The 24,939-nt window shown below is 37.0% G+C and overlaps 1 protein-coding gene across 9 annotated transcripts in view; it reads right to left on the reverse strand.

Moving 5' to 3' along the window:
- Positions 1 to 24,939, reverse strand: part of MYCBP2 (MYC binding protein 2) — a 263,517-nt gene that overhangs the window by 197,844 nt on the left and 40,734 nt on the right. For 8 of the 9 annotated variants that reach the window (XM_047755874.1, XM_047755873.1, XM_047755872.1 and 5 more), the window contains exons 4-13: positions 23,738 to 23,891; positions 19,647 to 19,843; positions 13,005 to 13,247; positions 12,704 to 12,775; positions 10,543 to 10,639; positions 6,632 to 6,705; positions 6,354 to 6,492; positions 4,227 to 4,303; positions 3,175 to 3,379; positions 1,122 to 1,286 (exon numbers count right to left, since the gene is read on the reverse strand). In XM_047755874.1, the coding sequence (XP_047611830.1) occupies positions 1,122 to 1,286; positions 3,175 to 3,379; positions 4,227 to 4,303; positions 6,354 to 6,492; positions 6,632 to 6,705; positions 10,543 to 10,639; positions 12,704 to 12,775; positions 13,005 to 13,247; positions 19,647 to 19,843; positions 23,738 to 23,891 (1,423 nt within the window). Of the gene's footprint in view, positions 1 to 1,121; positions 1,287 to 3,174; positions 3,380 to 4,226; positions 4,304 to 6,353; positions 6,493 to 6,631; positions 6,706 to 10,542; positions 10,640 to 12,703; positions 12,776 to 13,004; positions 13,248 to 19,646; positions 19,844 to 23,737; positions 23,892 to 24,939 lie in introns of those variants that run through there. The other variant, XM_047755877.1, reaches the window with a different exon arrangement.

The raw sequence follows: 24,939 nt of genomic DNA on the forward strand, positions 1-24,939 counted from the left end.
TTAACCAAATAAAAAGTGTCCATGCTAAGATTTGAGTCTATATTCATAACCATTACACCACACCTCTCTAAAACATTTAAGTTCTATAATGCCCAGTTGTCTCTCAGATCCTCAAAAAAAAAAAAAGACTGTGTCTGTATGGTCCACCGACCCTAACATATTGTTAGTTCTCAATAAATATATGCTGAATAACTGCACAAGTTTCCATCAACCTTAGCCAAGAGGATTTTAGAAAGCAATTGTTACACTGAATATTATATTTAAACTATAAATGAGCCTACTCCCAAATTCTGATTCACTCTGACAACTGAGGCTAATTGAGACGCTAAATATTACCACATTAAACCAACTCATAAGTCACCTGAGCACAGTTCAGCTTAATAATGTTTAACATATGTCATTTTCCCAGCATGAGACAATCACTTTAACTTCTAATCAGAAACTTCATTAATTCTGGTTTGCTTTTTCAAAGAAATTAATAGGCTTTACATATTTACTTCATACAAAATCCTTTCTAGTGGACTACCACAATCATTATACTCATTTCTAAATGCCAGAAAGAAAATCTAGCAACCAAATGTGACAAGCTTTTTGAGATAAAAGAATTTATAAATATATAACATTATTTGGTCAGTTCTATGCCTGCATATGCACTACTTAAACCTATAGTTATCAGCCAGTTAACAAGTCATTCTTGAGACCTTACCATGCATTAAACACTGTGCTGGACACTGAGGATATAACAGTAGATATGAGAGAGAGCCCTTCTCAAACAATAGGGGGAAATAAATAGTTCATTAATTATAAATCAGCTAAGTTATGAAAATCATGTCCCCAGGGCACCACCAGGAACAAGTCACATGAGCCCACGGAAAGTCTTACAGAGAAAGTAATGGCTGAGGTAGAGCCACACTGCAGGAAAGCCCCAAGATTAGCTCTGCCAGAAACTAGTGACAGTGTTCCCAGCAATAAGACAAGGAATAATATAAATGCATTTGGAAAGAAATTTGAAAAACATACAAAAAGCATGCTACAAGTGTTAGTTTTCTAGATATACCATTGCAGTGCACAATGTCTAGTACAGGACTTTCTGCATAAAAGTGAAACAGTGTTTAACTTACTTGAACTATCTGAGTAAATGGCATCTTTTCCAAACATGTATAGCTCTCCATCTTTAGAAATAACAGAACTACTTCCATTATTGCAGGCCGTATACACCACAATCTTTCCTTCCATCTTAATTATCTTTTTAGGTTTATAAGGTTTTGATTGCCGTCTGCTCTTAGCTTAAAAAAAAATAATTAACTTAAGGCATCTATGTACAAATAAAAATAAGGATTTGTATATAAAGTCCAAGGGAAAAAAAAGATCATTTGCATTTATGATACACTTTATTCATTTATTTATTTTCACAAATGCCGGGGCTTCCCAACATGTCAATTAATTGAGTCAATCCGAAAGCCTCATTAAATAACATTTAGGCTATCACTATCAGATCCTCTTCTCTGTAGCACATTGAAATTAAATAACATTTAGGCTATCACTATCAGATCCTCTTCTCTGTAGCACACTGAAATTCCCTATGGGAAACACCAAATTTTTCTACCAAACTTCTGGGAAGCCTAAACTCTAGGTTAGCTACTTACATTATCAATACCATTCCATTAGAGAGAGAGAGAGAGAGAGAGAGAGAGAGGGAGAGAGGGAGAGAGGGAGAGAGGGAGAGAGGGAGAGAGGGAGAGAGGGAGAGGGGGGGAGAGAGAGAGAGAGAGAGGGAGAGGGAGAGGGAGAGAGGGAGAGGGAGAGGGGGGGGGGGAGAGAGAGAGAGAGAGAGAGAGTGTGTGTGTGTGTGTGTTTGGCTTTTCTAGGGCTGCACCTGCGACACATGGAGGTTCCCAAGCTAGGGGTCTAATCAGAGCTGTAGCTGCCAGTGTAAACCAGGGCCACAGCAATGTGGGATCCGAGCCGAGTCTGCAACCTACACCACAGCTCACGGCAACGCCAGATCCGTAACCCACTGAGCGAGGCCAGGGATTGAACCCACAATCTCATGGTTCATAGTTGGATTTGTTAACCAGTGAGCCACAACAGGAATGCCCATTTTTTCTTTTTCTTTCTTTCTTTCTTTTCTTTTTTTTTTTTTTTTTTTTTGGTCTTTTTGCCTTTTCTAGGGCCGCTCCTGCAGCATATGGAGGTAGGTTCCCAGGCTAGGGGCCAAACTGGAGCTGTAGCCATCGGCCTACACCACAGCCACAGCAACACAGGATCCTTAGCCCACTGAGCAAGGGCAGGGATCGAACCCGCAACCTCATGGTTCCTAGTCGGATTCGTTAACCACCACGCCATGATGGGAACTCCCTGTATTTTTTTTAAATCCCTTTTCTCTCAATCTTTACCTCACATGTATTCTTATGCTAAATCCTGGAAAGTAAAACCAGTTCCTCATTCATTCAACACATATTTATTAAGTAGCTATGCCTAGTCAGGGCTTGTAAGGAAGGGATATATGCTCATGGAGGGAGAGAAAATAACTTTAAATGTAGATGAAAGCAGCCTCTGCTCTTAAAAATTAAATTCCTGAAGTGAGCAAAAGATAGGAAATAACAGTCTTCTGTTCCCTTAGTCAACCCCAGTTCTTGCATGCCCTGAATAAACACATACTGTGCTGGGTACAATTCTGGGACTTAAAATATCATTATATTTTTTTCATATAACATGATCCACATACCTCTATACAGCACCTAAGTTATCTCATGCTAGGCAAAGGAGAAATGAAGTCTCCTGAATGCCACAAGGTAAAACTGGCTGGGTTGAAGTTTCTGAGATATGTAATACACTTCATGGCTATTTTAAGGGATTTTTTTTCAGGATAACTTTTATTTATACATGGTTTCTACATTAGATATCCATTTCAAACCCAATCTTCCTAAGATGCTACCCCAACTGCTACAATGTATAATGTACAAGAGAAGTTACAAAAAGAGAAAAATGCTGAAGGCATATAAAAATGCATGAATTTAGTTTGAAATCAGTAATCACAATTCTTTAATGAACAGTATGCCACAATCACTAACTGAATAAAATCTTCTATTAACTTGGGGAGGTTAGTGCTGTTGAAATTAATACATTTGTGTTAACAAATTCCATAGTATTTTTACTGAATAGTCAACTTACTTGACTCTCCATCTTCTCCTTTACTAGCAGATCCTGTAAAGAATATGCTTCCATCTTCTGCAACTAAGAGGGCATGAGAGCCATCATGTCCAACTGAGAAGTGAACAATCTTTGGAGATTTTGTAATTGGTAGCTCAACCCATTTTCCTGCTGAAGGGCCACCTTGTTTGATTCCAAGACTCTGGTATTTGCCGGTGTAATATATCTTACATATTAAAAAAAAAAGAATTATAGTGCCTTTCAGAGCAGTATACCATGTTTCATATGAGAAAAAAACTTGAATACTTTATTGAAAAATAAAAATAACAAGAACTCAAACTCTTTAATACTACTCAACTTCTGCAAGCTTAGCAGGAGAGAAACAATATTTTTCCAAAACCATTCTGTTCAAAATAGTTTGCTCATATCTACTCTGGATACTTACAATCTTTCCTAAGTATCCCAAATAGATATAAATAAATATATAGCATAAATATACTCCAAACACACAACAGTAGGAAATTCATAAAATTCTGTTTTCATTTTTCCCAGTGTAAAGAGCTTTACATACTGATATACTATATATGCTTCATAATTTCAATTTTCAGCATTCTTTGAATTACATTACTTTATCCTCACGCCCACCAGATCAGAAAGAAGCTTCCACCTCCATAAACAGATTTCTACAATCTACAACTTCATTTTACATGCTCCTACTTTCCCCAACTTATAGTCTGTATATCTGCACATTTACAAAACTTTGCAACAGATATCCTATTCACCAAAATAAATACAAAATGTGAATTCATTCCAACTCGAAAAAATTACACAAAAGGCTCCATAATTACATTAAATATTTGTAAAAATGCAATATTTTACAAAGTTTGTTTTATACTTGAATGTGACAATTTATACTAGTTCAACATGAATAAAATTTTATTATACAAAATAACTTTCATCAAAATTTAAAATATGACTATGTTTAAACATATGAACTATGTAAGCTAATCAATGGATTATACTATCTCTTGAAGCAAATAATGCTAATTTTTAATCCTAAAAGAGTAATTTACCTTTCCATTTGCTGTTTTCATTAGTGCAAACTCTCGTCCTGCACCAAGAACTGCTGACTCCTCATCAAATCCTGTACCTGATAATACAACAAGACTAATAAATGCTTACCATATCTTAATATGAATAATTTCAAGCACAACTCACACTATTTTGAGTGACAAAAAAGTCAATTCAATTAATACCACTCAAAAACAAAGATGAAAGAATATGTTATATGCCTAGAGGGGGAGAGAGTTCGATGAACTGGAAGTTTGGGATTAGTAGATGCAAACTAATTACATTTGGACTGGATAAGCAATGAGATCCAGCTGCATAGCAGAGGGAACTATATCTAGTCACGTGTGATGGAACATGATGGAGGATAATGTGAGAAAAAGAATGTGTGAGTGTATGTATATATATACACACACACACACGTCTGGGTCACTTTGCTGTACGGCAGAAAACTATAATAGAAAAAATAAAAATCTAAAAAAAAAAAGATGGTAACAGTAACTATACTACTCCAAGGGAAAGATGAAGCTAAGATAAGCTTCTTAATCTGTTTCCAATCAGTGTCAAATTAATTTTTTTCCATTTTTTTATTACTCAAATGAATTTATCACATTTGTAGTTGTATAATGATCATAACAATCTGATTTCACAGGATTTTCATCCCACAGCCCAGGTACATCCCCCCACCCCCCATCAAATTAATTTTTAAGTATTAAAAAAACTATTTCAGGAGTTCCCGTCATGGCTCAGTGGTTAACGAATCCAACTAGGAACCATGAGGTTTCAGGTTCGATCCCTGGCCTTGCTCAGTGGGTTAAGGATCCAGTGTTGCCGTGAGCTGTGGTGTGGGTTGCAGATGCGGCTCGGATCCCGCGTTGCTGTGGCTCTGGTGTAGGCCGGTGGCGACAGCTCCAATTCGACCCCTAGCCTGGGAACCTCCATATGCCACGGGAGCGGCCCAAGAAATGGCAAAAAAGACAAAAAAAAAAAGAAAAGAAAACTATTTCAATCAATGCCAGCAGAATGAATAGGTTTTTACCAGGCATCTATTAACCATCAGGCATGAGCCTTTTTCTTTGATTCTTACTACATTGCTTGGTTTACATATGAACAAATATAAAGCGTGGTGAGATAAGTCCTGACAGAGTCATTTGGCTCAAACAATGCCATGGAGATATGTGAATTAGAGTATTTCGGATTCTCTAGTCCAAGCTTTTTTCTACAGAAGAACATTTCATGTAGGGTCTCCATGTGAACACATGTACATGTATATACATAGGCAGACCTTTATGCATGCTTCCAAATTATGAAATTATGAGGAAATAATTACAAATGGCACATTTTATGAGTTTTTCCAATTATACAAACAACTAATGAGTTTAAGGGATTTTGAACTTTAAAAACTCTTAAGTTCAACCCAGTATTTTTTCCTAAGGAAAAGCAAAAATACTACATAAATAAAATATGCAAAGTAAATCACTAATGTCAACTTTAATAAATTTAATAACAGTCCCAAAAGGTGGGTCTTGCAAAGAATCTCACAAGAAAGGGAACTATTACACCAAGAGTAGTGTGGCAAACCAAAATTGAGACAGTAATGGAAACTAGTAATCCTAACTACAACTATGACACTGCAAGAGTAAGCATACCCAGTCCAGGAAATACTCTGTGGGTGTCTGTTATCCAAATGAAAGACTATTAAACCTATTTGTTAGGCTGATCATCATTTTCACAATCTATGGGATCATTCTACGGCTATCCCAAAAATCTGTCCAAATAAAATAAAAATTAAAGGCATCAAAAAGAGAACTATGTATATTATTGTAGTAACATTTACAATCGAAGTTCTCATAATTTTAGATAACTGAATAAAGATGGAGCATATAAATTAATGATATCCATAAGCATTCTCTATAATTCTTATCAAATGTAAGTTTATTTTCTTTTGCTCAATTCAAAATGAAAATGAAAAATCATTAGTCACTTCCTTAAAATGGTGTTCAAATATCATACTCTGTTTAAAGGTCATATTTCCTAGTTATGTGTTAATTTATAAGTGTGCTTCATGGTGACAGCAAAATGGCTGAAAACACAATAAAAATATGGGAGAAAGGCTTATATGACCATCTTACTTATAATGTGCAAGTCCTTTTCCAGATCAAACAGTGAGATACCACAGGCATGTAAGCATTTTCTGGCCAGTTTTAGCTGTAATTCTTGCTGTAGCACAGGCTCAGTGCTTGTGGCAAATATTCTGACAACGAAGCCATCCTAAAAGAAATAAAACAGCCACAGTATTATGTTGCATGAATTGGTCTTCTAAGGCTCTATTTTCCATCTAATAAAAATCAAATAATTTATGAGAAAAGGAGTCCATTTATACCAGATATTTGTGACTCAGAATACTTACATCTCTGGAAGCAGCTATCTGATTAATATATTCTCCATCAGTGAATAAAATATTTTGACCTTCAGTGTGGCAATCTGTGCAAGAAGAAGAAAAAGTAATTAAAATTACAAAATAAATAAACACTTTGCAAAATGACTTTAACCCTCTGTTGAGGTCAGAATGAGAGTTCTCCACGCAATATATGTACAAATTTAAACTCAAAGGGAGACTGTGCTTTTTAAATAAAGAGTTACAAATTAGCAGAAACTAAAAAATTCAACTAATGATACTCATTACATTTTGTGCTTACATTTATAAAACTTCCACAGTCAAGGACCTGAGAGCCCACCTTATTTCAGAATGAATTAGTATATAGTCTTATAATAAACATGCATCACGGTGAACAAACTATAATGTTGGTTATAATCATTTCAATACAATCACATGCGATGTAGGTAACACTCTATCTTCAGACATACATAACAGTCATTAGGGTCACAGAAAAATACAGACAGACCTAAAGCTTCTGCATTTGAGGTCCACAGTGTCCATCTACAGGTATCTCTTGCTTTATAAAATAGAACTGACTGTGCAGTTTCCACTTAGGTTTAAAGCTTATTTCCAGTACTTTTGGCATTTGGCATGCTACGTGCTTTCAAAATGTTCATCCTTCACACAAGAAACACATCTATGCTTATGTGTTTCTTTCTGTCTGAAAGTGCTTATATATTTTGGCTGGAATGCCATTTTTCTCAATACTATATATATTTCTGTGGAACAGTGCACTATATACTTTGATCAAAAGAATGCACAAGTGCGAGTGTAACAAGGGATACCAGTATTACAGAAGGACCACTGGGACATGTGTTAGTGATTGCTACTCAATAACATGAAACTACAAGCCAACTCAATATCTAAGTATAAACTGTACCCTTTTGGAAAAACAAATGTTCAGCAAGCAAGTCTAAAAGCACACACGACTCTCAAAATAACTGCAGAGAACTAGGATGAATCTCTCCATTAATTACAATACCAATCACTTCTATTTGCACCTGAATCAACAAAACATAAAATTCTGGTTTTGGAATGCAGTAATGGAGCCCACCCAAATAAGCTGGATTATACTCTATATCTTTGCCCAGGAGCTTCATACTAGCATACTTCCTTATCATAAATATGCAAAACACAGGCAGACCCTTACCAAATAGAGAATTCAGTGATCACAAACTGGAAATAGAAACTGGGAGACAAGGCCCACTGGTAGCCCAAGAGACTTGGTAATCAAAGAGAGGAGAAATCGAAAGAAAGAGTTCCTAGTCCACTGTACAGAATACAAAGAGGCGCAAGAAAGACGCTTCTCAAGCTCTAAGCAGTAAGATTTTAAACTAAAAAGCAAAGAAGAAAAACTCATTATAATTTCAGATAAATGCAGGGGTGAGGAGTGAAGCGGCGCAAGAAGAGTAGCAAAACCCCTCATGATTTAACGCAGCCTATCACCAGGCACGAAGAGTAAATGACACAGGGACACAATATAAAAGGTATGCCAACATATTAAGGCTAAAATGACAATAGGGAAAAAAAGAGTGTTTTCAGTTCATCAGTGCTGAGTTGAAAATAACTTATTTACAAACTAGACTGCAAGACAAGTTGGAATATGAAGCTTGCGGAATTACCAGATTTCTGTCAATTGTAAACGTGGTATTTATTACCATCTATAAACCTGACAGTTCACTTCTGTTCCTTCTTGATGGGAAAGCTACAGAGCAGAGCTGTCGCTGGCCAGGAGAAAAAACCACTATTAAAGAAACCGCTGTCCAGGTCAAAGAAATGGAAAAATGGTAATAGGAGTCTTCAGGCCTGAGGGCAAGTCTTCTTGACGGATGATTTCAAAAAGGTTTTCTCCTTATTCTTTCTGTATCCATCTCGGGGCGTTACAAGAAGCATCTTCAGGAAAATATCAAGCAATAATCTGCTCCTTCGGAAGACACAACATAGGACTATCCTCCCCCAGTTTGGTTTCTTCTTCATCATGAATATGGTACATATTTGCGAAACACAGAAAGCATGTTTCCATTGTTGAAAGTCACATTTCATGTGAAGTAGAGGGATTTAAACTGAGTAAGAACACTAGCAAGTCATTTTTTAATCATAACGGTATGAATAAAACAGCTGTACTTCGGCAACTTTCAAATGGTCTTTCTCAGCCACAGTCTCTGTTAAATGGTCAGGGTTTTCCAAAGATATATCCTTCACATTAGTATTCATCTGCTGAGGAGCAGGGGCTTAAGATTTTTTCTGCCAAGACATCCTAAAATGACGTGCACAAAGACAGAGCGACAAGAATGCTCACTGAGCTGAAATTTACATCGCAAAATGTTAGAAGGGACCTCCATTCCAATATATTAATCAATGGAATATATTTAATAACATGAAAACAATGTTACAGAAGACTATTTAATAGCCTGGAAATATATTCAGAATACTAAGTGAAAGGGATAGCTAGAAAAGCAGTATGTAATTTATATGTATATAAATTATATATGCATATATAGGCATAACTGGGTCACCTTGCTGTACACCAGAAACTGACAGAACATTGTAAGTCGACTATAATAAAAATTTTTTTAAAAAAGCAATATGTAGCATGTGATCACTTCTGTACAAGTATATATATAACATACACAGGAAAAGGAAAGATATCTACTACGTTAATAGTGTTTATAGATGGGAAGTGGGTTATAATTAATTTTGATTTTGTTTTGCTTATATGATACTTGCACAATAAATATGATCACTTTTAATATATGTATATATATGGGTTATATTATTATCATCATCATCATTATTAGGATCAGAGACATGGCCCGGGACATGTGATTATTAAAAAACAAACAAACAAATAAACAAAAACCTGTAGACATATGTGAAAACAAATAGTTATTTACAAAGTGGCTCTAATAAGTCATCTCTTTTCCAAAGTAGCTTTATTTGTGAAACACACATGAAATGTAACATTTACCTTAACATGGATATATGCATGCTTGTCAATGTTTAAATAAATGTTTGTTGAAGTTATAAAAACACTCCTAAAATTAACAAGCAGCCAGGGAACAATTATCCTTTTCAATGTGTTCTTTAGAAGTTCTCAATCATTTTCAGATGGCCAAGTGCCTAGAAGTAATATCACTGCTTGCCATGAAATTTTGGTAGGCACTCTAAACATTCAAGATTTTAGTATAAACAAACTCCTTTAAAATATATTAATGGTAGAAGCAAATTCAAATACCTTACAATGGAGAATATATTACACATTTGCCCAGTGATCCACAAAATTTAAGATCTACTGCCTAAGAATTTAGACAGCACAGTGATCTGAATGATAAATACATATGTACAATTGCAAAATTAAGGCAAAATGAATTGTGTCCAAAGTGCCTTATCAGGTTATTATTAAAGAGTATAAATAACAGTATTTGAAAAATTCGTGAACCACCCTGAAAATCTGTCCCTGAAAACACTTTAAAATAAAAGGGACCCGACATATACTGTTCTTTAAAGTAAAAATAAACAGAAATGTCTTTACACCAAGGTTATTGAGAGCCAGAGTTGTGGCTTTATTAACAGCAACAAAGCAACACCACCCCACTAATTGAGGAGCTGAAATGAGGGGCTTGAGGAGGGGGAATTTCAGGTTAAAGAACTGGGGCAAGAATCTGAAAATAAATTTTAAAACATTATAGACTAGATAAACTTTTCTCATGTGCATTGATTTTATATAGACTACAAAATGTTCTGCATGTCAAGATTTTTTAAATCCATTTATAAGCAAGCGCTATTCCTTGCTAATCATTCTTTATAGGTCTAAATGGCCTAACATGCATATCTCTTACAATCGCCTGTGAAGAAAAGAGACGACTACTTAAGTAACATACCTGGTAACATTACAGTACCATCCTGTTCCAATGTTTCAGGGCTTATTCTTATGGCTGTCATGCTGTGGTTATTCACATCTCTATACAATAAATAACCCTGATAACAACACAAAAAAATTAGCTATGTTATATATTAAAATATTTGTTCATTACCCACACAGTAGAAAAAGCAGCCATAAGTCTTTATTACAGTTTTTGTTATAATAATAAATTATAAATTATTTGATGTCTAAAATAGATTAAAGATTTAAAATATAGGAACATTAGTATACTTTAATAAGAGAAGGAACTGTACACCTCTGGATATCAATTTAACCTATTATATTCTTAGATACGTATTAGACACACCACACAGAACAGTAAAAATATTTTGTTCAAAATTATATTACATCACTTGCCAAGTAAATGATAGAAATGACTTATGTAACTTTCACAAATATTTAGGTTAATATTTAAAAATGAATACAGCAGGAGTTCCCTTGTGGCACAGTGGGTTAAGAACCCAGCATTGTCACTGAAGTAGTTTGGATTGCTGCTGTGGCGCAGGTTTGAGCCCTGGCCTGGGAACTTCCACTTGCTGCAGGTGCAGCCAAAAAAAAAAAAAGAATAGAGGAGTGGTTTTAGATAGAGTGATATGTTCCTGAAAATATTTCTATAATAATGTATTTCCCATGACATTATTTCTTAAATAAAATACAGCAGTGGCAAATAAAATTTTGATATTTTAAACCAGGTTAAGTTTTAAGAGATAATTACCAAGTCATTAAATTTGATATTTAAAATTTAATTTCAAAATTTTCCCAAAAGATGATAGTAAGATTATTTTTCATATGACAATAATTTATTTGATTTTCAAAATGCTTTCAAATATCTTTATCTGAGCTGACAAATTGTGAGCTGGGCAAGACAGGGATACAGGGACATCTTTTTTTTTGTTTGTTTGTCTTTTTGCCTTTTCTAGGGCTGCTCTCGTGGCATATGGAGATTCCCAGGCTAGGGGTCGAATCAAAGCTATAGACGGCGGCCTACACCAGAGCCACAGCAATGCAGGATCTGAGCCACATCCGCAACCTACACCACAGCTCACGGCAACGCCAGATCCTTAATCCACTGAGCAAAGCCAGGGTCCGAACCCGCAACCTCATGGTTCCTAGTCGGATTTGTTAACCACTGAGCCACAATGGGAGCTCCAGGGACATCTTTATTCTATATTCTTCCACAAAGAAGCTCGGGCTTCACATCCCAAAAAGGGATAGTATAGAAATAAACACATGTGGCGCTTTGACCATCATTCATTTGCTCCATTGTTCATTTGCTTCATGCATCTGACTGCTGACACCCATTTGGCCATGTTAGGTGATGAGATCACAGCATTAAGGGAGCAACATGGGCCAAGCTCTTCTCTCTTTAGAGCCACTTTGCATGATTTTCCAATACAGGCAGCCATCTGCTGGACATGCCACACATTGTTCCCTACTATCTAGACTTAATATGGCTTCAGGTCACAGCTACCATCCCAATTAAGATTTGCAAATTATAAAAGTGGTCCTTGATTCTTTACCGAGAGGCTCACTTAAACAACAACTCCACAGACGACATACATATTTCCATTTTAGAGCTAAATCACACAGGATCAAAAGTTAGCTGAGTTGTCCACAGTCACTCAACTACTAAGAAGCAAGGCCAGACCTAAAAGTAAACCTCCTATGACTTCTAAGTCAATGTTCTTTATACTACACCATACCATCATTTTAACCACATTATTAAAAATATGCTGTATGTTTAAATATAAGTTTTGTGGGGGTTTTTTTTTGGTTTTTTTTTTTTTTGCTTTTGAGGGCTGCACCTGTGGCATATGGACATTCCCAGGCTAGGGGTCGAATTGGAGCTGCAGCTGCTGGCCTATGCCACAGCCACAGCAATACCAGATCTGAGCCATGTCTGTGACCTACTCCACAGTTCACAGCAGTGCCAGATGCTTAACCCACTGAGTGAAGCCAGGGACTGAACCCACACCCTTACTGATACTAGTTGGGCTCGTAACCCACTGAGCCACAACAAGAACTCCCTGAGGTGATATTATGTGTTGATTAAATAAGTATGAACCACACATTTTAAAAGATAAGAAAGAGAAATTTGCTTTATGTGGATATTCTCCTACCTGAGCATACCCTAACCAGGACTTTTTTTCTTTTCTGTTTCTGATGCGAGATGTAGAATTATATATATGGCCCTGCAAAACAACAAAAATTAGTTCTATCAACAGTTTTATAATTAATAATCAGTGAAAAATAACACAAATTGATGAATAACATTTAATACGTTTCAATTATGATATTCAAGGAAATATTATGACATCAAAATTATATGGTACTCTAAAAATAAAGCTATAAATGAAGAGAACACAATTCAGCAAGGCTATAACTTCTGCTATGATTAAGAATTGAAAGGCATCACATTACCCTAACGGTTCCACTGTATCCAGAGCCTATTTTGTATAATCCATCCTTGCATAACAGATAAAGAAAAAATCCATCATTCTGAAGTAGACATTGATCATCTTCATCAACAGATATTTCTTTTAATGGCCACTTGTGCATTAAAGCTGCTTTCTTTATGCCATTGCTAAACCAGTCCTGAATCTGAATTTTTCCCACCAACACAGCCTGTACACTTCTCTGTAGTGAATTTAGTATCATTGGCACCTATTCAAAAGAGAAGAAAGACACAAAGAGACATTTTGAAATGTCCCAAATAAAATATTCTTTACTAGCATATCATCATTTATGAGAAAATAAATTATTCAGAAAGATCACGTTTGGTCTGTTAACAAAAAGCACCAACTACAGGTTAAGCTATAAGAAACCAGTATCAAGCAGACCAAAATAAAAATATCAATCCAAAGAATATTAATTTGCATTTTTAACCAAAAACACTACAATATGCATCTTTCTCCAAAACACCAGATAACCAGTACTACCTATGATTTTAAGTTTTGTGAACTAAAACATACTAGATTAGTAAACTAGAGTATGAATACCAAACATAAAATTATTCGTTGTAGCACAGGACACACAAGCCAAAATGTTATCTTGGTATGACATGTATGGCCATTAAAATACTTCATTATCATGAAGCATAAGAGAAACACCACTGCTTCCACAGACGAAACAAAATTTCAAGTGTTTCTCTTCTTCACTGTCTCTCTATTATGCCTAATACACTAACATCAACAATTTTCCATGACATGAAAACTTCACTGTGTTAACTGTCTATTCATTCAAAATTCATTTAAATAGTACTTATTAAATATCCGGTGTTTATTGTAAATAAGTCCTCAAAAGTTATAGCATGGGACCAAGACTTGGCCACCAGTGAAAACTCCCTGTTCCTCAATTTTGGCCTCTATTTCACACCACATATCTGACTGCAGGGCCAGACATGAAGGCAGTGTATCAGCCCCAGCTCTCCAGCCGCAGTGTTCCATATTGCAGCCACTAGCCACCTGTATGCTCAGTTCCTGAAACGGAGTTAGTATGGCTTGACATGTGCTTTAATATGAAATACACATAGGATTTTGAAGACTTAGTATAAAAACAAGAATATAGATTTTATTATTAAAGTCATATTGATTACATGCTGAAATTATTTTTTTGGCATATTAAGTAAAATCCATTATTAAGGTTAACTTCACCTGTTTCTATCTTTTTAATGTGGCTAAGAGAAACATTTCAATTACATATGTGGATTACCTTATATTTCTACTGGACAGTACTGTTCTAGAGGGTAGAACTTTAAGAGGGAAATATGACCCACTGTTCACAGAAACACTCTCTTCCCCTTTGACTTCTAAGGCCTCTAACCAAAAAAAATACAGAACTTTAATTTTTAATAAAACTTTCATTTGTATATATGGTTGAATGTTACAAATTATCTTCCTAGAAGTAACCACATTAAACTTAAAAACCCTTTTAACTAATTAACTAGAATTGATATCCACATTTGTATATAGTACGCTTAAGCTTCACTCAATTTTTTGTTGGGAGTTTTGATGTGGCTCAGCGGTAATGAATCTGACTAGTGTCCATGAGGATGCGAGTTCGATCTCTGGCCTCGCTCAGTGGGTTAAGGATCCAGCATTGCTGTGAGCTAGGTGTAGGCTGCAGATGTGGCTCGGATCTGGCATTGCTGTTGCTGTGGCGTAGGCCGGCAGGAGTAACTGCAATTTGACCCTTAGCCCAGGAACCTCCACATGCCACAGGTGCAGCCTGAGAAAAAAAAGCAAAAACTTTTGTTGCTGTTTCAGATACTCTCTATTGGTCAGCTATGAAAAATGATGCCCTTCCTCCCTTTCCAAATACACAAATTGAGCTATAAAATAATTTCTGGTTAAAGCAGTATTCAGATGCGTTTTATTATGACTGTGTGATCACAGTTCAGAAATGAGCCAAACATAGTACATACTGAATTTCCCTTTCTGTATAATTTTTCTTTTTCTTCACTGCATCAACAACTGCCCAATTTTTTCATTTTCTAAGTTTTTTCTATAGCTACCCTTAAGCTTTCCTTGTACTCCTCGCAATAAAGTCAAACACATCATTTCTATTTTCTTCCCCTTGGCCACACCCTTCACAAAGCCCTGCTCCAGTCTAGACTAAGGACAAGGGCAGGGACAGAGGTTAAAATTGTTCCGCACCTTGCATGTTCAAAAGCATCTTTACTTTTCCCCAAACATGACTGATAGTTGAGCTAGATACAGTAAACGTCATTTTCTCTCAGAACTCTGAAGGCAACTGTTTGTTATCTTCAGGCCAACGTTGCTTTTGTGTGTTCTGTCAACCTAAAAATGTTTCTTTGGAGTATGGGAATTCTCCTTATAAGATTTCTTGGGTTAGAGTTCCTGTCACAACAGGAACTCAGCAGGTTAAGGACCCAGCATGATCTCTATGAGGACGCAGGTTCAATCCCTGGCCTTGCTCAGTGGGTTATGGATCCAGTGTTGCCACAAGCTGCTACGCAGGTCACAGATACAGCTTGGATCTGGCGTTGCTATGGCTGTGGTGTAGACCTCAGCTGTATCTCTGATTCGACACCTAGCGCGGGAACTTCCATGTGCAGTAGGTGTAGCCGTAAAGATTTCTTGGGTAATTTCCTCCTCTCGGCTTGAATACCTATTATATATTGGATTTCTTGGATGGATCCTCTAATTTTACTTTCTATCACCTATTCTATTTTTCTAGGGACCTCTTCAATCTGAACTTCTAACTCTTCTATTGATTTTATTGCTGCTATCTTATTTTTACAACTTGTAAAAACTCTTTCTTGGAGTTCCCATTGTGGCTCAGCAGTAATGAACCCAACTAAAATCCATGAAGACAAGGGTTCAATCCCTGGCCTTCCTTAGTGGGTTAAAGATTTGGCGTTGACCTGAGCTGTGGCGTAGCTCGCAAACACAGCTTGGATCTCACGTTGCTTGGTTATGGTGAAGGCAGCTGTCGCTCCAATTCAATCCCTAGCCCAAGAACCCATATGCCTGTGGGGCAGCCCTAAAAAGCAAAACCAAAATAAAACAAAAAACCCTCTTTCTTGTTCTGAGTCTTTCAAAAATACTGCTGTTTAATGTAAATAATCATCATCTCATTCCTCTTCAAAATACTAATTATAGTTTTCTTACAGTTTTTCTGTTCTCTATGCTCTTTTCATCCAAAGTTTCTTTTATTATTACTATTATTACGATTTGGGAGATCTCTGTCTTTCATGTTAGCCTAGTGATACTCGGCTATATGATTATACTTAAGGAGTAAATGACTGAAAAAGTGATATGAAGTTGACATGAATGGATAGGGTTTGACATATAGAGAGCTTACTTCAAAATGATCATACCAAGTTTAGCTGCTTCTTTGGAGGATCTCTCACCCCTGCCCCCGCTGAATGTCTGCCATCTACTAAGTCTTTTCTCCACTTTTTCTCCAAATAAGAATCTTTCAGTTTTTTCCTCAGAAGCTAAAAGCCTCACTGTCAGTGTTCTGGGAACTCAAGTGAGGACTAAGAAATTTCATCATCAATAGAGAGCCTGCTGTACAGCACAGGGAACTGTATCCAATCACTTGTGATAGAAGATGATGGAGGATAATGCAAGAAAAGGAGTGTATATATGTGTATGACTGGGTCACTCTGCGGTACAGCAGAAACTGACAGAACATTGTAAATCAACTCTAATAAGAAAAACTTTTTTAAAACATGGACTTTCATTTAATCTCCATTTTCAGCCTGGCCCCTCAATTCCACTGTCGGCTGTGCCTGGTTTCCCCTGGCATCTCTGGCTCACATTCCTAAGACAGCAAATCTATCTCTTAGCGGTATGAGGAAGGACTACTGCCTGACTGGGAAGGTTAGAGGAAGAGCTCTGGGGTTCTCGAACTTTCATTCTACAGGCATCCAAATCCATTTTCAGCTCTTCCCCTCACCACCACTTTCCAGGTCCCTACCACTTCCAATTCCAAATCCTATCTGGAATTTTAGGGGAAAATCAACTTACTTTCCATGGGCATTAGCCTCCTGAGCAGCTTAAGTTTAAGCTTTTCCCAATTTATATCTTCTAGAAATGAGTCCCATTCTTACAGGTTTATACTTTCAAAAATCCTTTATCATAATCTTAGTGGAGGCTGTGGGGAAAGGAGGGGAGAGCAGAAACTAAGGGGTCTTCGGTTTGCCTCTATTTATCTCATGCTTTCTAACAGCACATTAAAGCTTGGAGGAAACAGCGCTACAATCAGAAGTCTCAGACACACCCTTTTTTCTCTCCTTCGGATTTTCTCTCACCAACACTGTGGCAGGAGGTAGAGAATTTATTCTAGTAAACTAGACTTCCTTAATCTGAGGATTCCATGTCCTTCACCACTTCTGAAAATTCTGCGTCATTATTTCAAGCACTGCCTCTCCACAAATCTATTACTGTCTTATGGAACTTAAGCTACACTGATACTTTAGACTTTCTCGTTCCCTACCCATGTTTCTTATTTTTCATGTTTTGCCTCTCTGTGCTGTATTCTGAACAATTTCTTTCTCTTGATCTCAGCTGACTGCTTCTATCTTTAACTATATTAACCACTGCTTAAATCATCCTTTAATTCTAATTGTAATTATTTAGTTTTCATTTCCAGGAATTCTAATTTGGTTCATTTTTCTGATCTGATTACTTTTTATATCCCTATTCCTTAATAATTCTTTGGATACTTTTTATTATTTTAATCATATTAAATAGGTACATACATATATTTCATATTTATATCAAATAATTTCAATATATAAAGACTTGGCAGGATTGATTCTGCTCTAGTTCTTTCTACTAACTCTCAATGATAGTGCCTTTTTTCCACATCCTTTTTGTTTGTTCATTTGTAAGTTCAGAGACAGTAGTGCTTTGCCTGTGGGAGGCCTCTGAAGTCCAGAGTTCATCTCTCCAGACTCAGCACTCACAGTACTACCACCCCTATCTACTTTAAACTCTCAGCTTAATCTTTTTGGAACAAGATAAGAAAGATGCTTTTGGATGCCAAAGCAATTTGGGATGTTAGAATCACACATTTTCAAAGAAGACTCCCCCGCTACAGAGCCTGGCCAAGAGGGTTTTGTGAAATGAAATGGGCAGCAGGAATGGGGCCAGATCACGAAGAACACCGTAAGCCATGTGATGATAACAGGCTCTATCTAACAGGACGTTTGGTCTGGAGGTGGGTATGGAGTGACAGGGTAGGTCCACAGAAACCTTGAGCTGTTGGTTCAGCGGATCTAGCAGTTCTGTGCAGCCTAGTTCTTAAGCAGAGTACTGCAGTCAGAAAGACAGGCAGGCATTCAATCCTGTCTCTGCTATCTGACAGCTCTCTATATTGTAACTACACTAAAACTGCAGCTTCCAGGATTCCGCTCTTATTCTTAATTCCATGCTTTAGCACATGGATACTAAGAACATCCTCTCTCTACACCCTAACACCAATACCTCCTCCCACGGACTGGCTAACTTCCACTCTCTACTTGGACCTAATGACAAACTCTGTGGAATAAATCTACTCAAAAACAAATCACTAGATGTCTAATAAGCACATGTGTTTATGGCCACTACTAAAATGTGGTACTGATATATCTGAATGTTTGTATTATTCCATTACAATGTTGAAAATATTTGTATATTTCGAGCATATACTGAAATTAAAGTTTTGTTGAGCCCTCAAAGCACAGCTATAGAACAGTTTGGAAATCACTGAATTAGAGAAACTTCAAAATAATTTAAGACTATACAAATGGCAAAGAGGATTTCAGGTAGGATAAAAAGGTGGAAAAGAATAAGCACAGAAATTTAGAGTAAGGAGACTGCTCGTGTTTAACAAGGAGAGTTCAAAACCACTGACTAAGTCACAGGTAATGCCCCATGTATTCCTTTTGCTATCTCCGGCTTGCTAATAACAGGATTGAGGCATCCCTTCCAGGTGTGCTGTGGGTCGTCCATGGGGCCAGAGAAGAGCATACATAACAGAGACTTAAAAATGTAACTTCTTACTCAATTTCCAGAACAATCCAAAAGAATTAAATCACATTTGTCTATAACTAGAAGTATATTTCCCACCACTAACAATGAAGAGCTTATTCCACAACTGCATATTAAAAACTTGAAAATAGGTAAAGCTTGGAAACCAACCAATTCATGAAAAACTATAATCAACCAATCAAAAACAGCAGAATGACAGCATATCCTTTTCTTTCAACAGGGAAACAATGAAGGAATTCCATACCTGCAAATTCAGGGCAGGACTGGGGGGTGGGGGAGTGCAGAGAGCATGACGATGCAAAGAAAAGAGGCTAGCGTGCTAACACAAAGACCAGGTTAAGGATTTAAGTTTTTGCCAACTTTCATTTTATTAACTTTAATGCAGATTTAACCGCACACGTAGATTAGCTCAAATATCTGAGATAACTTCTATATCAACTTTGGACAAATCAAGTCACTACATCGAGTGAGGAAAAAGCAGGAACTCCTACTGACGGAAATTGAGACGAAACTGCAATTTTGCACCATCAATCGCTAAGCAGCTGGAGATGTGAGATACCTGGATAGTCTGGCAAGCATGGCTGCCGTTGTTGGTGAGGATAGCCGAGATGGCCTGGAGTGTCCTTCCTGTTTCTCCCCAAGAAGCCACCAGACTAAAGAGACAAGCACAGGAAAGTGCTGTCAGAGACTGTCCTGTGCTGTCATTCATTCCAGTGCTTCGAACAGTGATTTCCAAAAGGAGCTGGAAGAGAGACTCTGCGGATAAAACAGAACTCAATTGTATTCATTTTACACACAGAACAATATATGGTGTCTGTTTATTTATACCTTGCCTCATTTTTTAAGAAAAAATTTAAGGCAGCTACAACGCTTACTTTGCATTAGCTCCTTTCTAGGTACCCTTTTCCCCCCAAAGTTAGAATATTTATGTAACAAAGACCTTAGAGAACATTTAGTTCAATTCCTTATATCTGTGAATTAAAAAAAGATTCTACTTTTTAAATCCAAGATCATTTAAAAGAAACTTGCTTTGAGGCATTCACATTTTCAAGAAATAGCCTATCACACAGTAACAGACTATCCATTGCACTTATTTTTTACCTTTTAGATTGGGAAAAATCTAGGTTTCTTAAAATGCTAAGTATCCAGAAAACTATGTAATTATTTGCAAAACAATAACACATGTAATAATTTGTTAATACAAACTTAGCTTTTTTGTTAACCTAAGAGCATTTCATTCATACTTGTAATTCTTTTCATAATATAGATAAAACCTCCAAGTCAATGTGAGAGATGTCCCCCTTTGATGGACTATGAAATTGAGACACAGGGAGGTAAAGAGAGTTTGCCTAAATCACAAAGCCATATAATGGAAGAGAAGGAAAAATAACACAAGAATGTTCCATGCCCATCAGAGGTTTCCACACAAAACACCACCCAAGATTAAATCAATAAACTTTTGGGGAAGGGAGATTTGAAAATCCTTTATAAGTGTATACTCAGAGACAGGAAAAGGAAGAAAAAAACAGAGTCAGAAAGAGACAGAAATATGTGAGAAAGATGGAAAAGGGGAGGGGAAAGAGGAGAGCAGGTACACAAGAACTAGTCTAGTTTTTGATGACAGGGACAAGAAAGACAAGGAATGTCCCTGCCATCAAAAAAAAATTGGATTCAGGGAATTCCCATTGTGGTGCAGCGGAAACGAATGCGACTGGTAGCCATGAGGATACGGGTTCGATCCCTGGCCTTGTTCAGTGGGTTAAGGATCTGGCATTGCCATGAGCTGTGTATGGTGTAGGTCGCAGATGCCGCTAGGATCCCATCACACATGTGGCCAACTGCCCTAGGATCCCATGGTGTAAGCCAGCAGCTACAGCTCCAATTTGACCCCTGACCTAGGAATTTCCACATGCTGAGGGTGTGGCACTGAAAAGCAAAAAAAAAAAAAAAGGTTCGATTCAAGTGGAAGAAAACAGTGTTAACACTGTAATGTTGTCCTAAAGCGTAAGGAGAGAGTGACGTTCAATTCCTCCAAGAACAAAAAACAGACTCCTTTAACGTGGCCTTTCAAGCTCCACATAATCTCGCTGCCCCTCTGTCCCCTCACTCTCCACACTCGAGCCAGTCTTCTTCCAGTCATTCTCCTTTCTACCTGAGAGCCTTCAAACACTCTGCCCTTTCTGCTGGCCCCTTGGTTATTAACTCCTTCAAATCTCAAATGCTACATCTTCAGGGAAGCATGTTATAAACTCTCAGAACTTTCTGTCACGCTATTTATCTTGTTCATCATCACACATGTGGCCAACTGCCTGACGCTAAGTTCTGTAAAAACAGCCATGACATGTATAGTGATCACTCCACATTATACACTCTTAGCACAGAAAAGAGAAGGTGCTATTGCATTTAAGTGAATACTTGAGAGCATGTATACCAACCTTAAATTGAACAGAAATATAGATATAAGGGAATGATTTTCGAAAATTGGACAATGTGCAAATGTAAACCCATTTGTAAAGAGAAGTCTGACGTTAATAATCGTCAAGATATCCCCAAAGTAAGAGGGATACATATACACGTGTATTTTCATAACATGAAAATAGCCAATGGGGAAAGAAGGTGACTAATGAGATTATATTAGACCAAAGGAAAAAAACACAGACAGATTTCAACAGAAATTTAAAGAATCAAATCACTACTTACACCTTTGAGCTAATTAAACAAAGTAAAAAATACAAAGTGATGGTAAATGCCTGAACAGAAAGATAAGTGAAAGCAGTGAGCACAAGCAAGCACTGAAAGGACTGAAGAGAGACCAAAGAGAGTACAGCAGCATTTGAAATTATTGATAAGACAGTAAAAACTAACTAATCAGGTGACAGTTTTGACAGAAAATGATTAAGCTAAATTATAATTTCAAAACCCAGTAGTGAGAACAAGATCTATTTTGAAAAGAATAAAGGAAAGGGAGTATTAATGTATAAACTGGATATAAAAGAATGTACACAACTGAGAAGACAACAGAATGGCACAAGACCTAGGAGGAGAGCAATGATTAGCATGTTGTTCAAAGTAAGACACAGGATGTATTAGTTTTGGTGGGTACCTTAAGTATTCAATGAACTGCTAATTAACAAACCAGGGCTGATGGTGACTAGCAAAATAGTCTTAAAATTAATTAATTTAATTAAACCTCCAATAATATGCTGTGAAGCCAAGTAGTGGATCCAAACGGTACCATGATCACTGGTGCTACAGTAACTGTAAGCAACAAAGTGCCTGCTTCTTTTTTTCTTTTGGTCTTTTTTAGGGCCACACCTATGGCATATGGAGGTTCCCAGGCTAGGGGTCCAATCGGAGCTGTAGCTGCCAGCCTATGCCAGAGCCACAGCAATGCGGGATCCAAGCCACGTCTGCGACCTACACCACAGCTCAACGGCAACGCCGGATCGTTAACCCACTGAGCAAGGGCAGGGACCGCACCCGCAACCTCGTGGTTCCTAGTCGGGTTCGTTAACCACTGCGCCACGATGGGAACTCCAAAGTGCCTGCTTCTTAACCTACAACAATTTTTATTTTGTAGTAGCACTGAATAACGTGGCAGGTTAAGGGTGTTGTTTTTTTTCAAAAATCCTCAGTTTATTTTCAGGCCACCACTTCCCTCACCAACAAAAACAAAACAATAGTAACAACAATAACAAAAAAATCGAACACAAAAACTAGTCATGATATGTGACCAAAAAAAAAACAAAAACAAAACAATCTTACATGTAATTAAATTCAAGTAGTTAACTTCTCCCATGTGGGTCTAACACAATTCAAAGAGCCAAGCTGAGAAAAGGGATCCCTGGACCAAGAGCCCTGCCATCACCCAGAAACTTACTCCAAATGCAAAATTCTCAGGTCCCACTCCAAATCTACTGACTCAGAAACTCCACAAGGCTGAAGCGAGCTAATGCTTAAGATTTAGAAAACTCTAGACTCTTTGCAGGCCCATGATCAGCAAAAGAGAAAAGCAATCAGCCTTCAAAATTAAGCTTCTATCTCCATTTCTATTCCCTAAGAGTCCCCCACCTGCCTACAGGACTATGTGCTGAGCCTAGGTCACTGGCAGGAAAGGCAGGCATTTATAAAATTCAAACACACTTTGCGAAAAGCAAACATTTTTACTTAATGGAAGCTGCACTAATGAGGAAGCTTTATCTTTAAGAAAACTAGATTTTTATTTAGCCCGAATACAAAAGAAATGTCCTCGCTGTTTGGAAACTAATTTTGTTGTTTGGGGTTGGTGGCATTTGCTTCTTTTTTTCCTGCTTTTTTTAACCCTCCAAAGTAATATGTAAAGTTAGAGAAAGTCATTGCAGCTAGTTTGGCCAAAGGTTCAGTACAAAAAATTTAAGTTCACAGTGACTATAAAGCTTGGGGATTATTTCTGGGTTCCAAAGATTTATGTTTTGCTTTCCCCCACCATCACAACAATCAGGAAATGTCTACGCATGAACTCTAACTATTCAATCATAACTCCTGGGGAACACAGCAAAATAACTTATGATCTTATATCCTTGCTGTTTCAGTACCATAAGCTGCCATATGTACTTCTCCAGAAAAGCTCTCTACATTTAAAGGCTTCATTCTATGGGCCAAAGCTCTTACCGAGGACCTCGGGCGGCTCTGACTGGAGGCCTTCTGGCTGCTGACCCTGAAGCACATTAAGCAGGGCATGGAGACTCCTCAGGCACAGGGATGGATGAGAAAACCGCGTCTCCTTGATCAATTCGAAAACTTCACAAAGTCCAACCTCAATGATCTATTTTAGATGAAAAAAAAAAATTACACTTTACAGCATGTGAGCTAATAACACTTTCCAGACAGCATGATCAGTGCAGCTTACTTTCACAGCACATGATTAACATTACAATATTTAAAAGGCAAAAACAAAAATCATGACATAAAAAAGAATAAAACCCAGTGTGTTTAACTGCAAGATTTAGGAAACCATCTGGTTACATAGAAGGTTAAAAAATAGAGGCATTGTTTAAAACAGAGTTTTAGTATAAGAAGCCATAATAAAACACTGTGAAAACTGCTTAACAATGACCCAAGAACAAGATTGCATTCATCAGAAAAAATAAACTGTATGAATTTACAAAGTTCATTTGGCTGTACTCAAGTTAAAATCAACACTGTTTCATTAAGTTATGTTAATCATTACTTATGACCAAGAAAAAAAGAAACTTTTCATCTTAGCCTTTCCTATGATGGTACAATCACCATATTATTGTTTAGAGATGGTGTCTCTTATTCTTGCAGGTTTTATCGCAAAAGAATGAAAAACTGCCTAGCTAAAAAAATCATGACATTTTCACTTGCATTATCTTATCATTCCTTACCAGGACCAAGAAAAATACAACCTAGTATCTAGCAAAAGACAGATAAATCTGTAACTAAAGATTGAGAGAGTAAATGTGATAAAATGGTGTAAGGAGATACTTTCATAGGCCTGAAAGATCAATAGACAATGAAATTTCACTTCTCAATCAATGCCAGCATTTTAGAAGCAGATGTATAAGACCTTTGCAGAAAGTGTTAAATTATTTAGAGAAGTAACAGAAAAAGTTAAAACAAGTTTAATTAACAGAAATCCATCAAAGCATTTATTCTATTGGACATAACACTGTAAGATATTCTCTCTGCTGAGGTTTTACATTAATTCATATATCACATAAATACTTAAGAACGTATTTTGTGCAACTTGCTATAGGAGATATCAGATATATTACACTAGACCCTGTCCTCTAAGAGTTTATAATCTAACAGGGTAAATGAGTCTTACGCTTATTCACTCCAGATCACTG

The sequence above is a fragment of the Phacochoerus africanus genome, chromosome 13, assembly GCF_016906955.1.
Source record: "Phacochoerus africanus isolate WHEZ1 chromosome 13, ROS_Pafr_v1, whole genome shotgun sequence".
Taxonomy (NCBI): Eukaryota; Metazoa; Chordata; class Mammalia; order Artiodactyla; family Suidae; genus Phacochoerus; species Phacochoerus africanus.